The sequence below is a fragment of the Physella acuta genome, unplaced genomic scaffold, assembly GCF_028476545.2.
Source record: "Physella acuta isolate Inbredline_101_S28 unplaced genomic scaffold, ASM2847654v3 ptg000320l, whole genome shotgun sequence".
NCBI classification, from domain to species: domain Eukaryota; kingdom Metazoa; phylum Mollusca; class Gastropoda; family Physidae; genus Physella; species Physella acuta.
In genome coordinates, this window is record NW_026731839.1 from 558,193 (window position 1) to 577,713 (window position 19,521).

The 19,521-nt window shown below is 36.2% G+C and overlaps 2 protein-coding genes across 2 annotated transcripts; one reads left to right on the forward strand and one right to left on the reverse strand.

Moving 5' to 3' along the window:
- Positions 1 to 263: 263 nt before the first annotated feature.
- On the reverse strand, positions 264 to 15,464 carry LOC131940504 (actinia tenebrosa protease inhibitors). The gene is made up of 4 exons (XM_059299163.1): positions 15,300 to 15,464; positions 7,403 to 7,584; positions 1,558 to 1,693; positions 264 to 574 (listed from the first exon to the last, which is right to left on the reverse strand). Exons 1-4 carry the CDS (start codon positions 15,364 to 15,366, stop codon positions 387 to 389), a joined length of 573 nt encoding a protein of 190 aa, XP_059155146.1. The 5' UTR covers positions 15,367 to 15,464; the 3' UTR covers positions 264 to 386.
- Positions 15,465 to 17,273: 1,809 nt separating this feature from the next.
- Positions 17,274 to 18,814, forward strand: LOC131940520 (PI-stichotoxin-She2a-like). Its single transcript, XM_059299185.1, has 2 exons — positions 17,274 to 17,433; positions 18,580 to 18,814. The coding sequence occupies exons 1-2, from the start codon at positions 17,367 to 17,369 to the stop codon at positions 18,765 to 18,767; spliced, it is 255 nt and encodes an 84-aa protein (XP_059155168.1). The 5' UTR covers positions 17,274 to 17,366; the 3' UTR covers positions 18,768 to 18,814.
- The last annotated feature ends 707 nt before the right edge of the window (positions 18,815 to 19,521 follow it).

Genomic DNA, 19,521 nt, shown 5'->3' on the forward strand with positions numbered 1-19,521 from the left:
CTGGATGAATACTATCTTTGTTAAAGATATTGGCTTAATAAATTTAATAAAGACTGCATAGATAAAAAGTCCTAGTATCCAAATTAAGATTTTATGATATACCATAATACCAGCATTCTGAAGCACAACTTGTTATTGTCCTTTATATCATGCCACCAACACTTATGGTATTGAAATAGTACCAAAGTATTACATTTCAGAAGTTAACTCAACACGCGTTGACATTACTGTATATAGCAAATTTCAAAGAAAAACAATATACATTGCATTTTAACAAATTTATTAACTCATTTCAGTTTCGGAATTGTTTTTCAAAAAAAAAAATCGTGATCCAAATAGATTGGCAGGAATCCTAAATCAGTTTGTAAATGATGGGGACAAACTTGTTATTTTCTAGCTGGTTTACAGAGGGCCTGGCAGTCTTCAACAGTGAGGAAGTTGTTAGAGTTGCCGCCACATCCGCCATAGAAAAACTCAGCACAAGTACCGCTGACTGGGTCGTAGTAGAATCGTGGAAACACACCTCTGCATGATCCGGCGTCTGGTGCTTGGGAGCAGATCTCAGTGGCTGGGGCTGAATAGAGCACATGAGAAACATTCTTAAAATAGCAGACCTCAGCTTTTCGGGTAAACTACTTTCATCAAGCGTAGTAATAAATGTGGCCGAATTTTATGTAATGGATCATATTAAGTAGATATCAAATAACTAGCTATTTAGATATCTAGTCTCTAAATCTTGCATATATTTACTTCCTAATACAATGTTTAAGTAGCCCTAAAACTAGTAATGGATAGATTAGTTGTAAACATCGTCCTTAAATATATTTATTATGCTTGAAACACATAGTTTGAGCGCTATTTTACAGTGGAAGACGAACAATTAAAAATAATTGAAACACAAAAAATAATGCGTTGAACCTTTACTGGAAAGAGGTTCAAAAGATAATCAATAGATATGACCTTTATTTTTTCTTCAACAAATTTGATTAGAAAAAAAATCCTATGGAGATTGTGACTACATCAAAATTAATTCGGCTTAGAAACTGTTGTTGATAGTAAACTGTATTTAAGGCTACGCTATTCAATCGGAGAGGAGAAATTATAACAAAAGTAAAAGAATAAGCGCTTTATTTACGCTGGATAAATGGGTAAACAAATTTAAAGCGAATTTAGCAGTTTTTATTGTAAAAGACAAATATCTTCGATATATTAAGTCCATGGTCGGCTAGCAGACGTGAAATCATCCGATAGCAAAAGCTCGGCGAGTCACCTGAATGACTGTGAGATCGCTATAACGTAATGCAGTTGTCTCCATTTTGTTAGTAATATTACGTTAATTTTTGCTGACTAATTTAATATCAGACGATATATTAAAAATTGCATATTCTAACATTGTATCCGGATATTAAAACAACAGAAATGGCCCAAATTGAATTATAAGATTTGTCACAGACAGAAGTACAGACATTATGAACTAAGTAAAAGCTTAAAAGAATGAGCTGTTCTTAGTGTGATTCACTTAACCAGTGCAATATAAGGCAAGTAAAATAGACTTACTAGTCTGTTGAACAGACAGCTGGATAAACAGCATGGCGAACAGGCAGATGGCGAATTTGGTCATCATGATGCTGGTTGTGTTGGCTGAGGTCACGTGAAGACGTCGGTGCTGTGGTGCAGAAGGTACCGTCTGTGGTCAACACGTCCGGCTTTTATAGCCAAAACTTTCAGGGGCAGTGGTGACGTTGTTTTAGCCAGGTCTCATCTTTTATTCATGAAACAAAAAAAAAAAGATCTATAAATCTGTAATACGTCACGTGATAAGTACGTGTCATTTTGTTGTAAAATTTAAAACTAATATAGTTAATAAGCAAATCAAGATATTTATAATTTATTTATTCCGTGGAAGGTGCTACTACTCTCTACTTGACTTTAGTAGCTATCCGTAAAACAAGAGTTTTCGTTCCTTTTTATTTAAACAGTGGATCTTGAGTGGTCCATAAATGACGTCAAGCAAGTTTAACCTATTTTTACTCCGATCTTTATCTATACTTTTACCACACAAAAATCAAGATATCCAGCACTAATAAACTTCAGTTTTAACATAAAACAAAAACTTTGTTATCATTTTATGTTTTGAGTTATAGATTGCAATGTTAACCGCATCACATTTTCAATACACTGCGAGACTCAACGAGACTTGAAATAAAATGTAATAAAAGAACGAACATTCTTATTCGCGTGGGAAAGTAATGTAGCCTCAGAGGCGTAGCGAGGGGGGGGGGGGGGGGCGGGGGGGGGGGACATATGTCCCCGGGCGCCGACCTTAGGGGGGGCGCCAAATTGACAGTTTGAGGGGGGGTGCAAATGAAAAGTTCGAGGGGGGGGGGGGGTGCAAATCGAAAGTTTGAGGGGGGGGGGGGGTGCAAATGAAAAGTTCGAGGGGGGGGGGGGTGCAAATCGAAAATTTGCTCCCGAGGGGGGCGCCAAATTGAAAGTATGTCCCCGGGCGCCGGGAAGGGTCGCTACGCCTCTGTGTAGCCTATATTGTCTTTCATAGGTCAAATGAAACCATAGCAAATACAGTTGACGGGATACAGGCTTACTGTATATTTTTTAGATAACCATTTTCTTGTTTTACGTAAGGGTAGAGATCGATTACAAAACATCTCTCGTCAAATATTCCAGATATTAAATACATCACCGAATGACTATGGCCAATCAATTGGAAAAACGATAACTAAACAATTAATTTTTGTTTCAATTTTCTAGAAAAAATAGCAAGATTTCTACTTTATGTGTATTTGCTTGAATGCAAACTATCTTATTACAACTATAGTATTATTATAAAGAAAAGCGTGGGTATCTTCCTAATTATTAGTACAGGATTCTAATAGATAATTTAGTAATTTTTTAAAAGCAGATGTGAAAATTTTAATCAAATCGTTAAAAGAATAAAAATAAATAGTAAAGTTACTTCCACTATTTTTAAGTTATTTAATTAAAATGTAGGCTAACTTAAAAACAAATACAGCCTGGGTACAGTTTGTTATTATTTATTCGAATCTGTAATAAGTTATCCTAAACGTAGCTACATTAGCCTATCGCTACATAATTTCCTTCTATTGTTAGTAAAAATATTTATAATTGTTGCATTTCGGGTAGTCTTGGTATTTTGAAATATAGAAGCGAGGCCTAGAAACCAAAAGCGGCCAAGTTTTGTTCATGTTATCAATGAGAATCATGTTCACAACAATTAAATTAGTTCGAAAATTGATATCTCTCCCTGGCTAATGAGATTTAGTATTTTAAATGTGAGAGAACGAGACATACAAGCGCTATAACAGAAAGGAAAATAACAATAAATTCCTTTAAGGGGATATGCACAGAAAAAAATCACCAAAAACCTGTTTTTTCCGTCATAATGAGTTTTTTGCTCCTTTAGATACTTTATCCAGTTTTGTTTAAGAAAATAGTAACTTTAGTGAGAAAATCTTTTTTCAATGAATTTAAATTACAATTTTTTCGAAAGCATTAATTAAAACATAATCTTTTCCTCTGTCGAACTTTTCGGACTGTCGAATTCTGAACAGAAGCTCTATCAAAAAGTTGTCGTGAAAAAAGTTTTATTGTATTCTGAAATATAAGCAGAGTAAATTTGATTCCTTTATGTGTATAGATAAACAGCTCCTTAATATTTTTAAAAGTGCCGAAAAATTCAAAATGGTGGAGGTTTTTCGGGTTTCCATGACAACAGAAATTGTTTTCAAACCCCTTTTAGTAGAAATATTAAAAATGCATCTGTATTTGAATTGTAAACATGCAAAAACAAAACGGAGCATAGCCACTTAAATATAATAATGTATCGCGTGTAATATATATATATATATATATATATATATATATATATATATATATATATATATATATATATATATATATATATATATATATATATATATATATAACTAAAAGCGCTGCTCGCTCATACAGCTTTAGAAAAGGTATTCAGTTGCCAAGCATTATTAGTACACTTTACTGTTACTAGTACACTTTTTGAGTAAAATTGTAGAGCACAAAGAACCCTCTGTAGGCCTGTTCATAACTAATAATGTGCCTACCAATATCCAAACGTATTCAATACATACAATTTAAGCTTATTATTTTAAATGTTCTAAAAAGGTTTTTTATTATTTAGTTATGTTTTTATGGTAGTCTTTTTTTGACGCAAAAGTTTTTAGGTGCTACGCTCAGTCCACCAAGTTCTAACTGTGCATGCATTTCTGGATATAAGAAATCGTTGAATTTTCTGATATCGAATTAGTTATCACAAAGGTCATTAGGTACTGTGGGTAGCACACAGCGCAATACGATATGTGTTATTATTCCTAATTTTGTTTTTGGCTAAATATCTACCAAAGGTTGACCTTTGAACTTTTCAATATCCACGTCTGTCCTGTTAAGAATTAAAAAAAAAATTCTTGCATTATTCATGAGACGATCGTAAAGTTACAGCAGCAATAAAGATTGTGGTTCAAATCGAAGGCTAAGAGAGTTGTAAAACTTAGTGGGTAGTTTAGATTCGCTCTCCTTCTAAGACAATAGTTCTATTACAGCATGGTGGAGGAGATTTTATTATTGTTATGTGATAACTATGTTCTCTATTATGTATGGCGTTTGAATTTTTTTGAGTTCAGAGTGCTAAGTAAACGGCGAGGAGCGTGTGTGTGTGTGTGGGGGGGGGGGGGGGGATATCATTGCTTGCTCGTAATTTAACTATTAATTTTACTATTAATTATTAAAATTAGTATGTAGGCATTATGATATTACAAATGTAGCACAAAAATCTTGAGGCAATCATAAAATGACCATAGTAAAATGATGATGAGTAATGAGCACATACAAGATGATTACAGTCTTTACTTAAAATAGAATAAAAACTCCACGAAAGGAATTTCAAAAATGTATTGCATGAACGATCCTTTATAATAATTGGTGTGTTAGAATTTAAGAACAATAGCTAATTAAAGGCTTCACAAGAGTGTGTGCAAATCGGGGCTACGAAGAGTTACTTCATAGCCAAAGAGTACTCCACAGTGGGTATGAGACCTTACAAAACATAAGCTAAATTTAATAGAGCTATTTGTTCGTAATGTGTCTAAGACTTCTGTGATGAACTCGTAATGTGAGGCATGCTATTCCACCAGACTGGTCACTTCATTCCACACTGGACTGACCAGATGTCTTTGCATACTTCTGCCCATGTTGGCAGCAGAGAGGGGTGCAGGGAAATGAAGTGGGTCATCAGGTAGGGGGTTTCTTTCAGTGGCGTAGCTAGGGGAGGGCGGGTGGGGAGACCGCCTCGGCACCGGAATGGGTAGCTACGCCTCTGGTTTCTTTTAGATTATTTATTTCTCTCTGTGGAGGTGAACTTGAAACCTCCAATAGTTAAAGTACATATTTTTCTATATAAATTTAATATTCTCATCAATCCTATCCGTTTGTGTATGTTGTGTGTGTATGGGGGTGGGGGACTGATAGATACCTGATAGAAACACTTGTGGCAAAACGACACCCATCACCTGTTTTTGACATTTGTATAGAAGAATTAACATCTGTACAATGCGGCAGCTGTGTTTGTCATCTCGAATTGTTTACATAGTATTGGTAATGCTAACATTGACATGTGTACACCATCAGCTCTATAAGATTGACACATTTTTATGTGTTTGTTGATTTTTGTATCTCGATTTTTTAAAATTACAATTAAAAATAAGCAAGATAGTTTTATCTGGTACTTGTGAATATTGTTTTCCAGATTATATATATACGAGCTGACCCGCGTCGTAGCATACGCGGCTAAGTAGTTGTTTTATTTTCTACTTATCGACAATTCATAATTTGTGAATTCGACACTATACTTGTGTTGTGTTTGTGTTGTGTTTGTGTTGTGTTTGTGTTAAGTTTGTGTTATGTTGTGTTTGTGTTGTGTTGTGTTGTGGTGTGTTGTGTTTGTGTTGTGTTTGTGTTGTGTTTGTGTTGTGTTTGTGTTGTGTTTGTGTTAAGTTTGTGTTGTGTTGTGTATGTGTTGCGTTTGTGCTGCGTTTAGTTTAGTTTTGTTCCCAAGTTGGTACATTTAAGAAAGATTTACCGTGGCGGAGCACGGGTATGCAGCTAGTATATATATATATATATATATATATATATATATATATATATATATATATATATATATATATATATATATATATATATATATATATATATATATAATATATATATATATATATATATATATATATATATATATATATATATATATATATATATATATATATAATATATATATATATATATATATATATATATATATATATATATATATATATATATATATAATATATATATATATATATATATATATATATATATATATATATATAATATATATACAATCGCGTACAGTAATAATGGTTGAAACACTTTTTTAAAATTTAGTGTTATGATAATTTTAGTGAACGCTAGAGTTGATTCTTGGCACAGAATTTTTAACAGAGAATGGAAGGATTTTGTGATTCAATACGGTTTACAAAATATGATATACTGAACATTAAAGATATAAAAGTCGTGTTTTAGGATGTTTGATTTTTCGCATGTCAACTTTAAAATGACATGATAACCTTTTTATAATGATGGCCTTTTATCTGTATCGGTCTTTTGTATGGATCTCCATTCGCTGAGTTTAAAACATGTATGTGCCATAAGCTGTGTTTGATGTATCTGTATGTTGTATTTAATATCTCTGTGTGTTGTGTTTGAAACTTGTATTATAACGTAATCAGCTGTGGTAAAGGCCAGCCGTTTTTATTTTTATTACCTGTCTTTGGCACCTTACGTTTAGATGACATTATGCAACCAAACATAAAAATATCACTCGTCAATATTTGGTTAACAGAAAAATGGCTTGATTGTATCTAGAATTTCTAACTGTTAGTACGAGATTCATGTTATTTGTATGGTGGCTAAAGTTGCATTCAAGTGTGCCCAGGAAAGCTGACGAACAGAGACAACTAAATTTAGTACCAATATTTCTTTCATCATAATTTAGATTTTTGATTTACCAGCTTTCTTATAAACAGCCTACAGTTGCGTTTTATTTGATGATTCCAACACTTTGGGTATTGAAACAATACAAATGTATTACATTTAACAATTAATAAAAATATATACATCAACATTATATAGCTGTGAAAAAAATGAAAACAAAAGATGATTTAGTTAATTTGTATTATAATTTTTATTCATTTCAGTTTCAGAATTTTTTTCAAAAAAATTGTGACCCAAAACAAAAAATTGGCAGGAATCCAAAATCAGTTTGTTTATGATGGGGACAGACTTGTTATTTTCTAGCTGGTTTACAGAGGGCCTGGCAATCTTCAACAGTGAGGAAGTTGTTAGAGTTGCCGCCACATCCGCCATAGAAAAACTCAGCACAAGTACCGCTTACTGGGTCGTAGTAGAATCGTGGAAACACACCTCTGCATGATCCGGCGTCTGGTGCTTGGGAGCAGATCTCAGTGGCTGGGGCTGAATAGAGCACATGAGAAACATTCTTAAAATAGCAGACGTCAACTTTTCGGGTAAACCATTTTCATTAGGAGGAGGAACACATTGTGTGATGTATGCGGCCAAATGTTACCCAAATGGATCAAATTTATAGCAGATGTAAAATAATTTCTAATACAATTTTATGTAGGCATAGGCATGTAAGGGATATGACAGAAGCATACTTCGCCCTAAGAATATACTTCCGAATTAGAAACATAACAATAAGTTATTTAAGCTTTCTTTCACAGTAGAAGCTGAACAAGTTTAAAAAGTTTCTAGTAAAAAAAATTAACCCAGTTTTTCTTTACCAGATATTCAAAAGATAATGTACTAGATAAGGGTATCTTACTTTACTTTTTCTTTTTTTATCCAATATTATGGTTAGATATTGTTAGTTGTGAAATGATGGTTTCATTACACTATTTATATTCATCATTACAAGTAGAAGAATAAAAACGAAAATAAAGAAGTAAGCGTTTTATTTACGATGCTTAAAAAGGTAAAGTTATTTAGTCGGGAGTTTTGCACTCTCATCTCTTAAAGACAATTTTCTGCCTCTAATTAAAATCCACCACAGGACAAAAGGAAAAGAGTCAGACCAAGAAAGACCTGGATACGTGACCTGGAAGAAGACGCCAAGAAGATTGGATACACCTGGGACAATTGGAGAGACTAGCCCAGGACAGAGAAGCCTGGAAAGCTCTTGTCAGCGGCCTATGTCCAAGGAGGGGCGACTGGCTATCTAGCCTAATTAATCTACATAAAAAAAGAGGCATGGACACTAACAACTAGCTTAGAAGACGAATGTAGCTGTACTTGGTTAAAATAGAATTATAGACAGATAGAAGAACAGATATTTTGAACTAAGAAAATGCTTAACAGTTTTCTGAGTGATTCTCCTTAACCAGCGCAATGTAAGGCAAATAGACAAAGTAAAATAGACTTACTAGTCTGTTGAACAGACAGCTGGATAAACAGCATGGCGAACAGGCAGATGGCGAATTTGGTCATCATGATGCTGGTTGTGTTGGCTGAGGTCACGTGAAGACGTCGGTGCTGTAGTGCAGAAGGTACCGTCTGTGGTCAACACGTCCGGCTTTTATAGCCAAAACTTTCAAGAGCAGTGGTGACGTTGTTTTAGCCAGGTCTCATCTTTTATTCATGAAACAAAAAAATTGTGTTAAGTTCTTCAGGATCAGTTTTTGCAAGTACCCTATATGTCATTATGTCGTAAAATATTTGAATACAGTTTAATATCATTAACTTTTTAAACTGGGTTAAGGTCTATAGCTCAGCTGCGGTGGCGGAACAAGAAAATCTTTTACAGCCGACGCACAGGTGCGGCTGCTGTACGAAATGACCTGCCGGTTCGTTCAATAGCCAATATCTCCCCTGATATACAGGCAAAGAACCAAATTCTATTAAAGATGGATTCAAGAGGGTTCATAGCCTCAAACCAAGAACCATTACTGTAGTGTTTTCTTCACGTAACAAAGATTAATACAAACGATATACGAAAAATCAAACTTAAAAACCAAATTTTTATTCTATTTCTTGGTCCGATGTATGTCCGTATGTCCCTCTTAACCCTCTTCACCCACTGTGCTTCTTCCAGACTTTTCTCTTCCAGGGGGGGGGGGGGGGGAAAGAGGGGGGCACTTGAAATTTGAAATTTTCTGAGGGTGGGGGGCGTGCTAAAATTTCCGCAGGGGATGGGGGGGGGGATGGGGGGCGCAGACACTGTTAAAGTATATAGTTTCTAGATAAATTCTATTTCGTTCGGGGGTTGGGGGGGGGGGGGTGGGTGGGGGGAGGGTGGGGGGGTTGAAATGCCTGGAAGAAACTCTATTCGCCCACCTCGGGGTTAGGCGACATAGTAGTTCCGCCTTTACTTTTCTTTATGACGCACAATCTGATTTATTTAATGTTCTCTCTTCTCGTACGTTGGTACAACAAGGTTACCCCCCCCTGAACTTTGATAGGAGATACACGTTTGTTCAGCGTTGTTTGTTACATTTGTTTTAATACATAATTAAAACAAAGAGGGGGGAGTTAAGAGATGAAAAAATTTATTTAAACTGGTAGAACTAAAAAAAACAATAAAAAAAAACTTTCGTTTAAAATTTAGTATTTTGCTTTATCTGGGGTAATGTAAGCAAAATAATAGTAAACGTGATGTTTATTTAGTATAATGATGTAGTTTATGATCAATGTCTAGCGTCGTTGTCTCCTTAACGGTGAATAAAATTTTATAGGCGGTATTCTGAATTCTTAAACTATTATGACATTAGCCATCGGAAATCATGTTAGATTAGTTTCCTTTGTAGAAAGGGGATGGGAAAAAGTTGCTGATGTGAAGAGATATAGAGGGACTAAAAGAGATGGTGTTGCAAAGAGTGATGGGTGGATTGTGAGTGATGGTTGGGGGGGGGGAGTGATGAGCTGGTGATTGATGGGTGGGCGATGAGTGATGTGTGGGCGGTGAGTGATGGATGGGGGATGAGTGATGGTTGGGCGATGAATGATGGTTGGGTGGTGAGTGATGTTTGGGTGGTGAGTGATGGGTGGGCTGTAATTGATGGGTGGGCGGTGAGTGGTGAGTGATGAGTGGGCGGTGAATGATGGTTGGGTGGTGAGTGATGGGTGAGTGATTGATGGGCGGTGAATGATGGTTGAGTGGTGAGTGATGATTGGGTGGTGGATGATGGTTGGGTGGTGAGTGATGGTTGGGTGGTGAGTGATGGTTGGGGGGTGAGTGACGGGTGGGGCGGTGAGTGATGGGTGGGGTGAGTGAGGGTTGGGGGGTAAGTGATGGGTGGCGATGTGAGTGATGGATGGGGGATGAGTGATGGTTGGGCGATGAATGATGGTTGGGTGGTGAGTGATGTTTGAGAGGTGAGTGATGTTTGGGTGGTGAGTGATGGGCGGGTGGTGGGTGATGGGTGGGCTGTAATTGATGGGTGGGCGGTGAGTGGTGAGTGATGAGTGGGCGGTGAATGATGGTTGGGTGGTGAGTGATGGGTGAGATATGGTTGGGTGGTGAGTGATTGGTGGGCGGTGAATGATGGTTGAGTGGTGAGTGATGGTTGGGTGGTGGATGATGGTTGGGTGGTGAGTGATGGTTGGGGGGTGAGTGACGGGTGGGCGGTGAGTGATGGGTGGGGTGAGTGAGGGTTGGGGGGTAAGTGATGGGTGGGGCTGTGAGTGATGGATGGGGGATGAGTGATGGTTGGGCGATGAATGATGGTTGGGTGGTGAGTGATGGTTGGGCGGAGAGTGATGGTTGGGCGATGAATGATGGTTGGGTGGTGAGTGATGGTTGGGCGGAGAGTGATGGTTGGGCGATGAATGATGGTTGGGTTGTGATTGATTTTTGGGGGGGTGGGTGAGTGATGGGTGGGCAGTGAATGATAGTTGGGTTGTGAGTGATTATGTGTGAGTGATGGGTGAGTGATGGGTGGGCGGTGAGTGATGGTTGGGTGGTGAGTGATTATGTGTGAGTGATTGGTGAGTGATGGTTGGGTGGTGAGTGATTGGTGGGTTGAGTGAGGGTTGGGGGGTGAGTGACGGGTGGGGCGGTGAGTGATGGGTGTGGTGGTGAGTGATGTTTGGGTGGTGATTGATGGTTGGGCGGTGAATTATGGTTGGCTGGTGAGTGATGGTTGGGCGGTGAGTGATGGTTGGGTGGTGAGTGATGGTTGGGTGGTGAGTGATGGTTTGGCGGTGAGTGATGGTTGGGTGGTGAGTGATGAGGTGAAGAGTAATAGAGAGAACTTGTAGACTTGAGCTCTGCCTCTACATCTTTAAGCTGCTGTAGACATACACATAGATAGACATTGACTTGACTTGACTTAGTCCTGTTTGCTCCTTATGGAAAATAGGGCCTCCACCATTTCCTCCCTTTTCGTCCGATCCTCGGCTATTAATTTTGCCATCTCTCAAGACATCCCTGTTTGATTCAGTTCTCCGAGAAGACTCCGCCTCAAGGTCTGTCTTGGGCGCCATCACTTTCGCTTCCTCTGCGGGTTCCACTGATGCGCCTGGATTGTCATATTTTGGTGAGTCTTTCACACACCGTTTTTGTTAAGTGTTATAAAAAGGCAAAAGACTTTAATCATAAAAAAATCCATTACCTAATGGACAATTGCCCAAATGCACACTTGCCAACATGCGACAAAAATACCAGAATGGACGTTTGCCCTAATTGAAAATAGCCCCTTCGGTCAAGTGTTTTTCGGAAAAACGTCTGACTCACGTCCTAAATATAGACCCATCCATAGCTTTGATCGTAATGCTGACGTTAATCTAAATCCTAAGAAACACTAAAGATAATCTCACAGCAATGCATATAGAGCAAAACTTCTAAGGAATAATTTGGAATAATTTACTAAGTATTTATTTTAATTGCAAATTTGGGGACCATTGATCCTGCTTGTTACACCTGCATTTTAAACAACACGCGACTGGCGAATTGATTCGTCGCTGTGTGAAGTGGTGAGTTCGGATCCCGTCTGTTGAATCTGTTCTGTTTTCTCTGGTATTATATTTTATACCCGTGTCTACCTTTAGCTTTAAAATAACACTTTAAGTAAATATTGCTATCTCAGTAACAACGCCTGATTTCAACCCCTCACATGTCTACTCATGTATGTTCTAACTTGCTTTCAAAGTAAATGCGCAAAGAAAAACTTAACGAAAGATGCCAGTGTCTTTAAACTTATGCTAGTGTATGGTGTAACAGAAGGATAGTTTGGAATGTACCATAGGATATGTTGGTCACTTATATTAGTATAGCTTTTTTAACAGACCAGTCTATATAACAGGTCTTTACAAACAGCAATACATTTTCTAAATTGGTTTATTCAAGTCTATTATACTAATAGCAAAAACTACAACAGAACTCCAGTGGTTGTTCAATTGTGTTGGTTGATTTTGTTGTTGAAAAACGTGTAATGGGAGCGGAGTGGGGGAGAGGGTTCTGCTGTCACTGTTCTTTTGATTAGACATATTCTTTTAAAATAAAGATTTTAGATTATAACTTGGTTCCAGAAATTCTTTAACGACAAGCAGATCGGCACAGTCTTAACAAAAGGGACTCAGCCATGCCCATGCCCATGCCCATGACCATGACCATGACCATGACCATGACCATGACCATGACCATGACCATGACCATGACCATGACCATGACCATGACCATGACCATGACCATGACCATGACCATGACCATCTTGTTAGTCGAGTTTTTAAAAGGAGCTCTACCGTTAATAATGGCTAAAAACAATCCTTAAAATCATCTTTTGATAAACGAACAATATATTTATGAGGAGACAACGAAGATCAAAGTTAAGATGGTGAATCAATTACTAAGAAATGTTTCAGCCATAATGTTTAATCTGTTTCTATTGTGCGCCCGTGTTCTAATTTGTTTCTATTACGCGCTCGCTTAACTGTTCTATTGTTTGTTTTCTTGCAGATAATTGTAATTATTTTTTCTTCTCTAAATCTGATAGAGTGAGCGACATCAAATCAAGTCAGAGTTTCTTCCAGGCATGAGCACCCCCCCCCGCCCCCTCGAAGAAATTCTATCGCCCCCCCCCCGAACGAAATGGAATTTATATAGAAAATATATATTTTTACCCGTGTCCGACCCCCCTCACGGAAAATTTAGTCTGCCCCCCCCCCCCCACAAATATCAAGCGCAAACCCCGAGAAAAAAGTCTGAAAAAAACACTGACTCAAGTCCAACCCAAGATGTATTCTAGTTTCTTTGTTTTCACTTATCAATATCTTACTCTTACTCTACTGTACTACACATTACTTCTTACTATCTCAACTATACCCTAACTAATCTCCAAGTGTAACTCAACTATTTCCTATTAATATCTATCTACAACTTCTTCTTAACACACGGCTGTCCGCTCTACGCTCCCATGACCAACTGCTAACGCTGATGCTTCAATGGTAAACGGACAGTCTCACTTGACCGGTCATCCTCTCGTATCTCATTTGGTCCTATCTATACTTGATAATCTACCTAACTCGTCTGCTTGACCTCTGCCTAGTGTCCATTTCTGTTTGACCAACTTCTAAAACTTGTGTAATCGCACCCCGGCTGTGCCACTGTCAACGTCTTAGCTTACGTTCTGTTCAATTTAGCTTTTAGTATACGTGTATGAAAACTTGGAAGTTATCATGATTTGTATAAGTGTTCAATTTTTTAACATGCCTGTTTGTAAATTTTCGTTCTTGGTTTGAAAAAAAAAGATTTAAGTGAAATAACGTGATTTTTAAAAATAATTTTTAAAAATAATTTTTAAAATAAAATAAAATCAGAGGTCATCAAACCAGATGAAGTAGAGTTGGAACTTAAAATAGTTCACGGCAGACTGGCCGCTTGTAATAAAGTAAGTCGCGTGTGACTTCATTTAGAAAAAATGTAAGAGTCTTGGGTGACTTCATTTAGATCAAAGTCAACTGTCATGTCCATTGTTGACCATGAAGCTAACAATCCAGAGTAAAATCACTTCTCACATTCGTCACCCTTTTCTCTTGGACACCATGCATCATGGTTGTTGCTATTAGCTTTCGAGTTCACCCAGCTCTAATGGGTACCCGATTAGAGTCGGGGAAAGTAACGGGTCGAAGTAGTATTGACAACATCAAACGTTCAAACGGCGAATTCAAATAATCAGTTGAACTCAGTTTCATTTCAGATATGCATCCTCGGTTCTTAAGGAAATGGGTTTTATTTTGTAGTGAATTATTCTACAAAGTTTGTAAACACACATAGTAAAACAACGTGTGGCTTCAACAGTATTAAAAAAACCCAACGAAACAAAAAAAACTGCCTTGATGCGTAATTTATAATATTTTTATTGTTCACCAAAATTTCTTATAATTTTTAGTTTGTCCTGGAGAAAGTAAACATTTTACTTTATTCGTTTTTATAAGAATGTAGCTGGTTGATGCACCCAAGCTTTTTATTTTCGGTAAATGATGCCGCATGTATTTTCACATTCCTCCAATGTATCGAATTTGTTGCTGTTGCCTCCACAACCTCCGTAGATAAATGGCTGGCAGTTATGGGTGGTCGTGTCGAAGTAGTATTGCTCCAAATACAGCTTGCATTGTCCCGGCTCTGGGGCGAGTGTACAGTCAACGGGGGTGGGGGCTGAGAATACATAAGAACATGTCCAAAAAATTATAATAGCAGAAGTGGAAACTCGATAATAATGAAGTGTGAAATAAATCAACCAAAATTTTGTGACACTAATTCAAAGTTGGCGACATTAAACTCAAAGACTTTGTTTTTAAATAAACAACATAAAAGATTAGTTTTTAAAGTAAATAATTATTTTTAAAATCTTATTTATATTGTTGGCAATTTTTCGTCGAGGCTAGTAAAAATATACAAACGTTTAAACTATTACTGCTTCTTATTTAATTAGCTATATTTGCTTACTCAGCTAAAACTTAAAACGTGAGATCAAAATATAAAATTACAGTATGACTCACGTATAACTCTAAAAGTGTATGCCATGTTACTAACCAATAAAGACTAGTTAAAATGTAATCATTTTTTTATTACATTAAGTACTACTACTAAAATGATGTTTTACAAGAAACCAATTTTTCATAGCTAAAGTTATTGGCTTAACCTGTGCACTACGCGGCTACTAAAATCGACTTACTAGTCTGTTGAACAGACAGCTGGATAAACAGCATGGCGAACAGGCAGATGGCGAGTTTGGTCATCATGATGCTGGTTGTGTTGGCTGAGGTCACGTGAAGACGTCGGTGCTGTGGTGCAGAAGGTACCGTCTGTGGTCAACACGTCCGGCTTTTATAGCCAAAACTTTCAGGAGAAACTGTGACATTGTGTTGGTTTTTGTCAGCTTACCTGTTTCTTTTTAATAAAAAAATGCATACTGAAATTTATGAGTTATAAAACCCCAGTTTAAATTACTTTAGTGTATGTCAATGCCATAATGATATTGCGCTATCGTAAAATTAAAATTTTATGGTTATTTTAATGATTGAGCCAAAGGCGTATGCAAGTGGAGCGGTGGGTGGGGAATCGAGGGTTGGGGGAGTAGACTTTCAGCATATTTATGACAAATTTGTCTTTTTTGTCGGAAAATCAAAATTAAAATTAATTAAAACAAGCAAAAAAAGTCAGTGATGATAGGATGCGCCTATCTTGATTTCGTTTTCTCTGGAAAAGTGTTGGATAACGAAGACGCCTATCTACGACATGGCTGACACATTTGACAGTAAACTCTATATACTGTGGGATAAGTGATGTAAGTCATGAGTATCACTGGCATAATTCAAGTCGTCCGGACGAAGCTACACAATCTATTTGCTCAGCTGAGCGTTTTTATTATGTTTACAAAAGCGAGAAAAAGAAATGACAAAAAGCGCTCTACAACAACTAACAAACATACACAAACTAACGAGCACTCACACGCACTTGTTCACACACATATGCAAATATTTTTATGACCGTAGATAAGAAATTTTTGGTTAACGTTCCGATAGTAGGACATGTATTGTATATAAAGCGGCTAATGAATTCCAATTGGTTTTCGAAAAGGGATCGCAGTTTTTGGAAGAGGTGGCGTATGGATATTTGCATTTTAAAAATTTCTTATGGTCTCAATAAGTGATTGAATTATACATCAGAATATTGTTTGCTGAAATTGACAGTAAAACATTTGATTACCCTTACAGTATCTTACAATAGGACTTAATTTATTCCTAAAAGTCAAGGGTCTTTATTACCGCCATAGGTCGATGTGTTGTCTCCCCCTCCCTACCCAAATAAAACTGATAGCAGCGAATGCTAATGTAGCAAACGGGATCAGCAGTTCTCAAATTTTAAAGAAAATAATTTGTATTTCTTCAAACACAATAAATTATTGCCATGATATTTATCTGCTGTTTTTTTTTCTATTGGCATCGTTCAGGGGAAGGATTACTGTTTAGGATTAAAGGGTTAAAGCCAACATTGAGATCAGCGTGCTTTCAAATCCTAAGAAAAATTGTGTGAGAGCTCTGATTTCTTAATGTATAGGCACCAAGTTGAGGCTGTAGATGAGAAGTTCAAATCTTCATCCTACGTTACTCGTCACTTTTCGCATCATACGCATGTTGAAGAAAGAACACGAATGCTAAGCAAAACCGTACGAATATTCATAGGCACACTAATGTTAAACAATTTAATAACATATTTAGTGAAAAACACAAAATGTTAACAAAAATACATACATATTAAGAATATCAGATGAATGGTAAGAAGATCACAAGAATGTTAAGTAAAATCATACAAATAAGAAAACAACAACACATGAATGTTGAGAATATAACACGAATATTGAAAAAAATGGAACGAATGTTAATAAAAGCATACAAAAGTTGAGAAATAAAAAAAAATGAAAAAAGGTAAACCAACCCAAAATACTTATAGAACCGCTGATTTTTACACCACTGATAAAATATTACTTCATAATATTTTAACTCGGGTTAACTTTTTTTATTACGTCAGCTAATATAATATATCGAGAGTAAGTGGTAGTAAAGATCTTAACACAATTTTTTTGTGTGTTCATGAATAAAAGATGAGACCTGGCTAAAACAACGTCACCACTGCTCCTGAAAGTTTTGGCTATAAAAGCCGGACGTGTTGACCACAGACGGTACCTTCTGCACCACAGCACCGACGTCTTCACGTGACCTCAGCCAACACAACCAGCATCATGATGACCAAACTCGCCATCTGCCTGTTCGCCATGCTGTTTATCCAGCTGTCTGTTCAACAGACTAGTAAGTCTATTTTACTTGTCTTATATTATACTGGTTAAGTGAATCACTCAGAAAACAGCATATTTTTTTACGTCTTTATTTATTTCTCAATGTCTGTACCTCTCTCTGTTTGTGGCAAATCTTAGAACCCAATCTTGTCCCACTTTTATTACATTAATATCCGAATACAATGCTAGAATGTATAGTTTTTAAATTATAGTTTGATATTAAATTAGCTATTAAAATTAATATAAATATTACTTTCCTAACAAACGAGAGATAGCAGGATTAAGTACTAGCAGTCTCATGATAAACCAAGTGAGATGTTTAGTTTATTCTTTTAGAGATAAAATTGCTTTAGATTAGCTACACATGATCTTTACCCATTTATACAACTTATATAAAGGGCTTCTTCATTTATTTTTATTTTCATTTCTCTTTCACGATTAAACAGTATAGCAATAAATATTTTCATATACAAAAAATAATTTGACCAACAACAATATCTAACCCAAATTTAACCTTTTTAATTCGTTGAAAAAAAAAAGTCATGTTTATTAATTTATCCCTGGAATATCTTTCCTGTTAAGGTTCCATGTATTCATTTCGGTTCAGTTATTTTTTAAAATCCATCCTCTACTGTAAAATAGCGCTTTAAGTATGTATCACTTTGTGTTCCATACATAAGGACCATGTTTACTACTAACCTATCCATGATTAGTTTTAGGCCTAGATACGTATGGGTATTCGGTAGTAAGAATGAACTATTTAGAGACTTGATTTCTAATTATTTTATATCTACTTTAAATTATGATACATTGGCTAAAATTAGCCACATCTATCAAGCGCGTGTTTCTCACTTATAGGACGCTTGTAAAAAAATGGCTAAAATTAATTAAAAACTAATTAAAACACAAATTATTTTTCATTAAATTTGAAAATGGTTAGACTATTGAATTTGTGTTTTTTGTGAAAAAATAGTTATTCGGTAGTAAGTATGAACTATTTAGAGACTCGATTTCTAATTATTTTATATCTACTTTAAATAATGATACATTGGCTAAAATTAGCCACATCTATAAAGCGCGTGTTTCTCTTATTAAAAATGGTTTACCCGAAAAGTTGAGGTCTGCTATTTTAAGAATGTTTCTCATGTGCTCTATTCAGCCCCAGCCACTGAGATCTGCTCCCAAGCACCAGACGCCGGATCATGCAGAGGTGTGTTTCCACGATTCTACTACGACCCAGTCAGCGGTACTTGCGCTGAGTTTTTCTATGGCGGATGTGGCGGCAACTCTAACAACTTCCTCACTGTTGAAGATTGCCAGGCCCTCTGTAAACCAGCTAGAAAATAACAAGTCTGTCCCCATCATTTACAAACTGAAAATATTTTTGGGTCACATTTGTTTTTTGAAAAAGAAATTCTGAAACTTGAATGAATGAATAAAATTGAAAAAAAATTATTTCGATTATTTGTTTCTTTTTTCCCCCCACAACAATATAATGTTTTGTTTGCGTTGAGATCTTATTCTATTGGTAAGTTAAATATTAAAGTTTTGGTAAAAAAAAACACTCAATAAAACAAATATAAAAAAATAACCTTTGTAGAAACAAGCTTTTAACTGCACTGCATTTAAGAATATAAAACTGATTTGCTTTTTTTCATAAAATATTTAGTCGTTAAAATATGTAAAAGATCTTTGGTCACGTCCTCATATAAAATTGAGTGCCAAAGACAGGTAATAAAAACGGCAGGTGTAGACCACAGCTGATTACATTAGAGGTGTCAAACACAGTATACAGAGACATCAAACACAGCAAATGGAACACAGATGTTTTAAACTCAGCAAATGGAGATCCAGAAAAAATACCGACACATCAAAATGCCGATAAAGGTAAAAGGCCACCATAAAATAAAACCTAACTTTTCATAAAATCGCCATGTAAAAGTTAGTCATCAAAAGTCCGACTTCCAAAAATTAGACATGTTAAAAGACAACGTGCATAAGTTAGATGTTCAAGCAATATCTTTATAACTTACAGTATGTTACATTTTGTAAACCTTATTGAATAACAAAATTCTTCCATTCTATGTTAAAAACACTTTGC

What these genes read in the sequence shown, in the direction of transcription:
- LOC131940504 (XM_059299163.1), bottom strand. Translation starts at nt 15,366, where the DNA reads ATGATGACCAAACTCGCCATCTGCCTGTTCGCCATGCTGTTTATCCAG. An exon ending in GCTGTCTGTTCAACAGACTA is followed by an intron (nt 7,585 to 15,299) that starts GTAAGTCGATTT and finishes TGCTCTATTCAG; the next exon opens with CCCCAGCCACTGAGATCTGC. An exon ending in CCCTCTGTAAACCAGCTAGA is followed by an intron (nt 1,694 to 7,402) that starts AAATAACAAGTC and finishes CGGACGTGTTGA; the next exon opens with CCACAGACGGTACCTTCTGC.
- LOC131940520 (XM_059299185.1), top strand. Translation starts at nt 17,367, where the DNA reads ATGATGACCAAACTCGCCATCTGCCTGTTCGCCATGCTGTTTATCCAG. An exon ending in GCTGTCTGTTCAACAGACTA is followed by an intron (nt 17,434 to 18,579) that starts GTAAGTCTATTT and finishes TGCTCTATTCAG; the next exon opens with CCCCAGCCACTGAGATCTGC.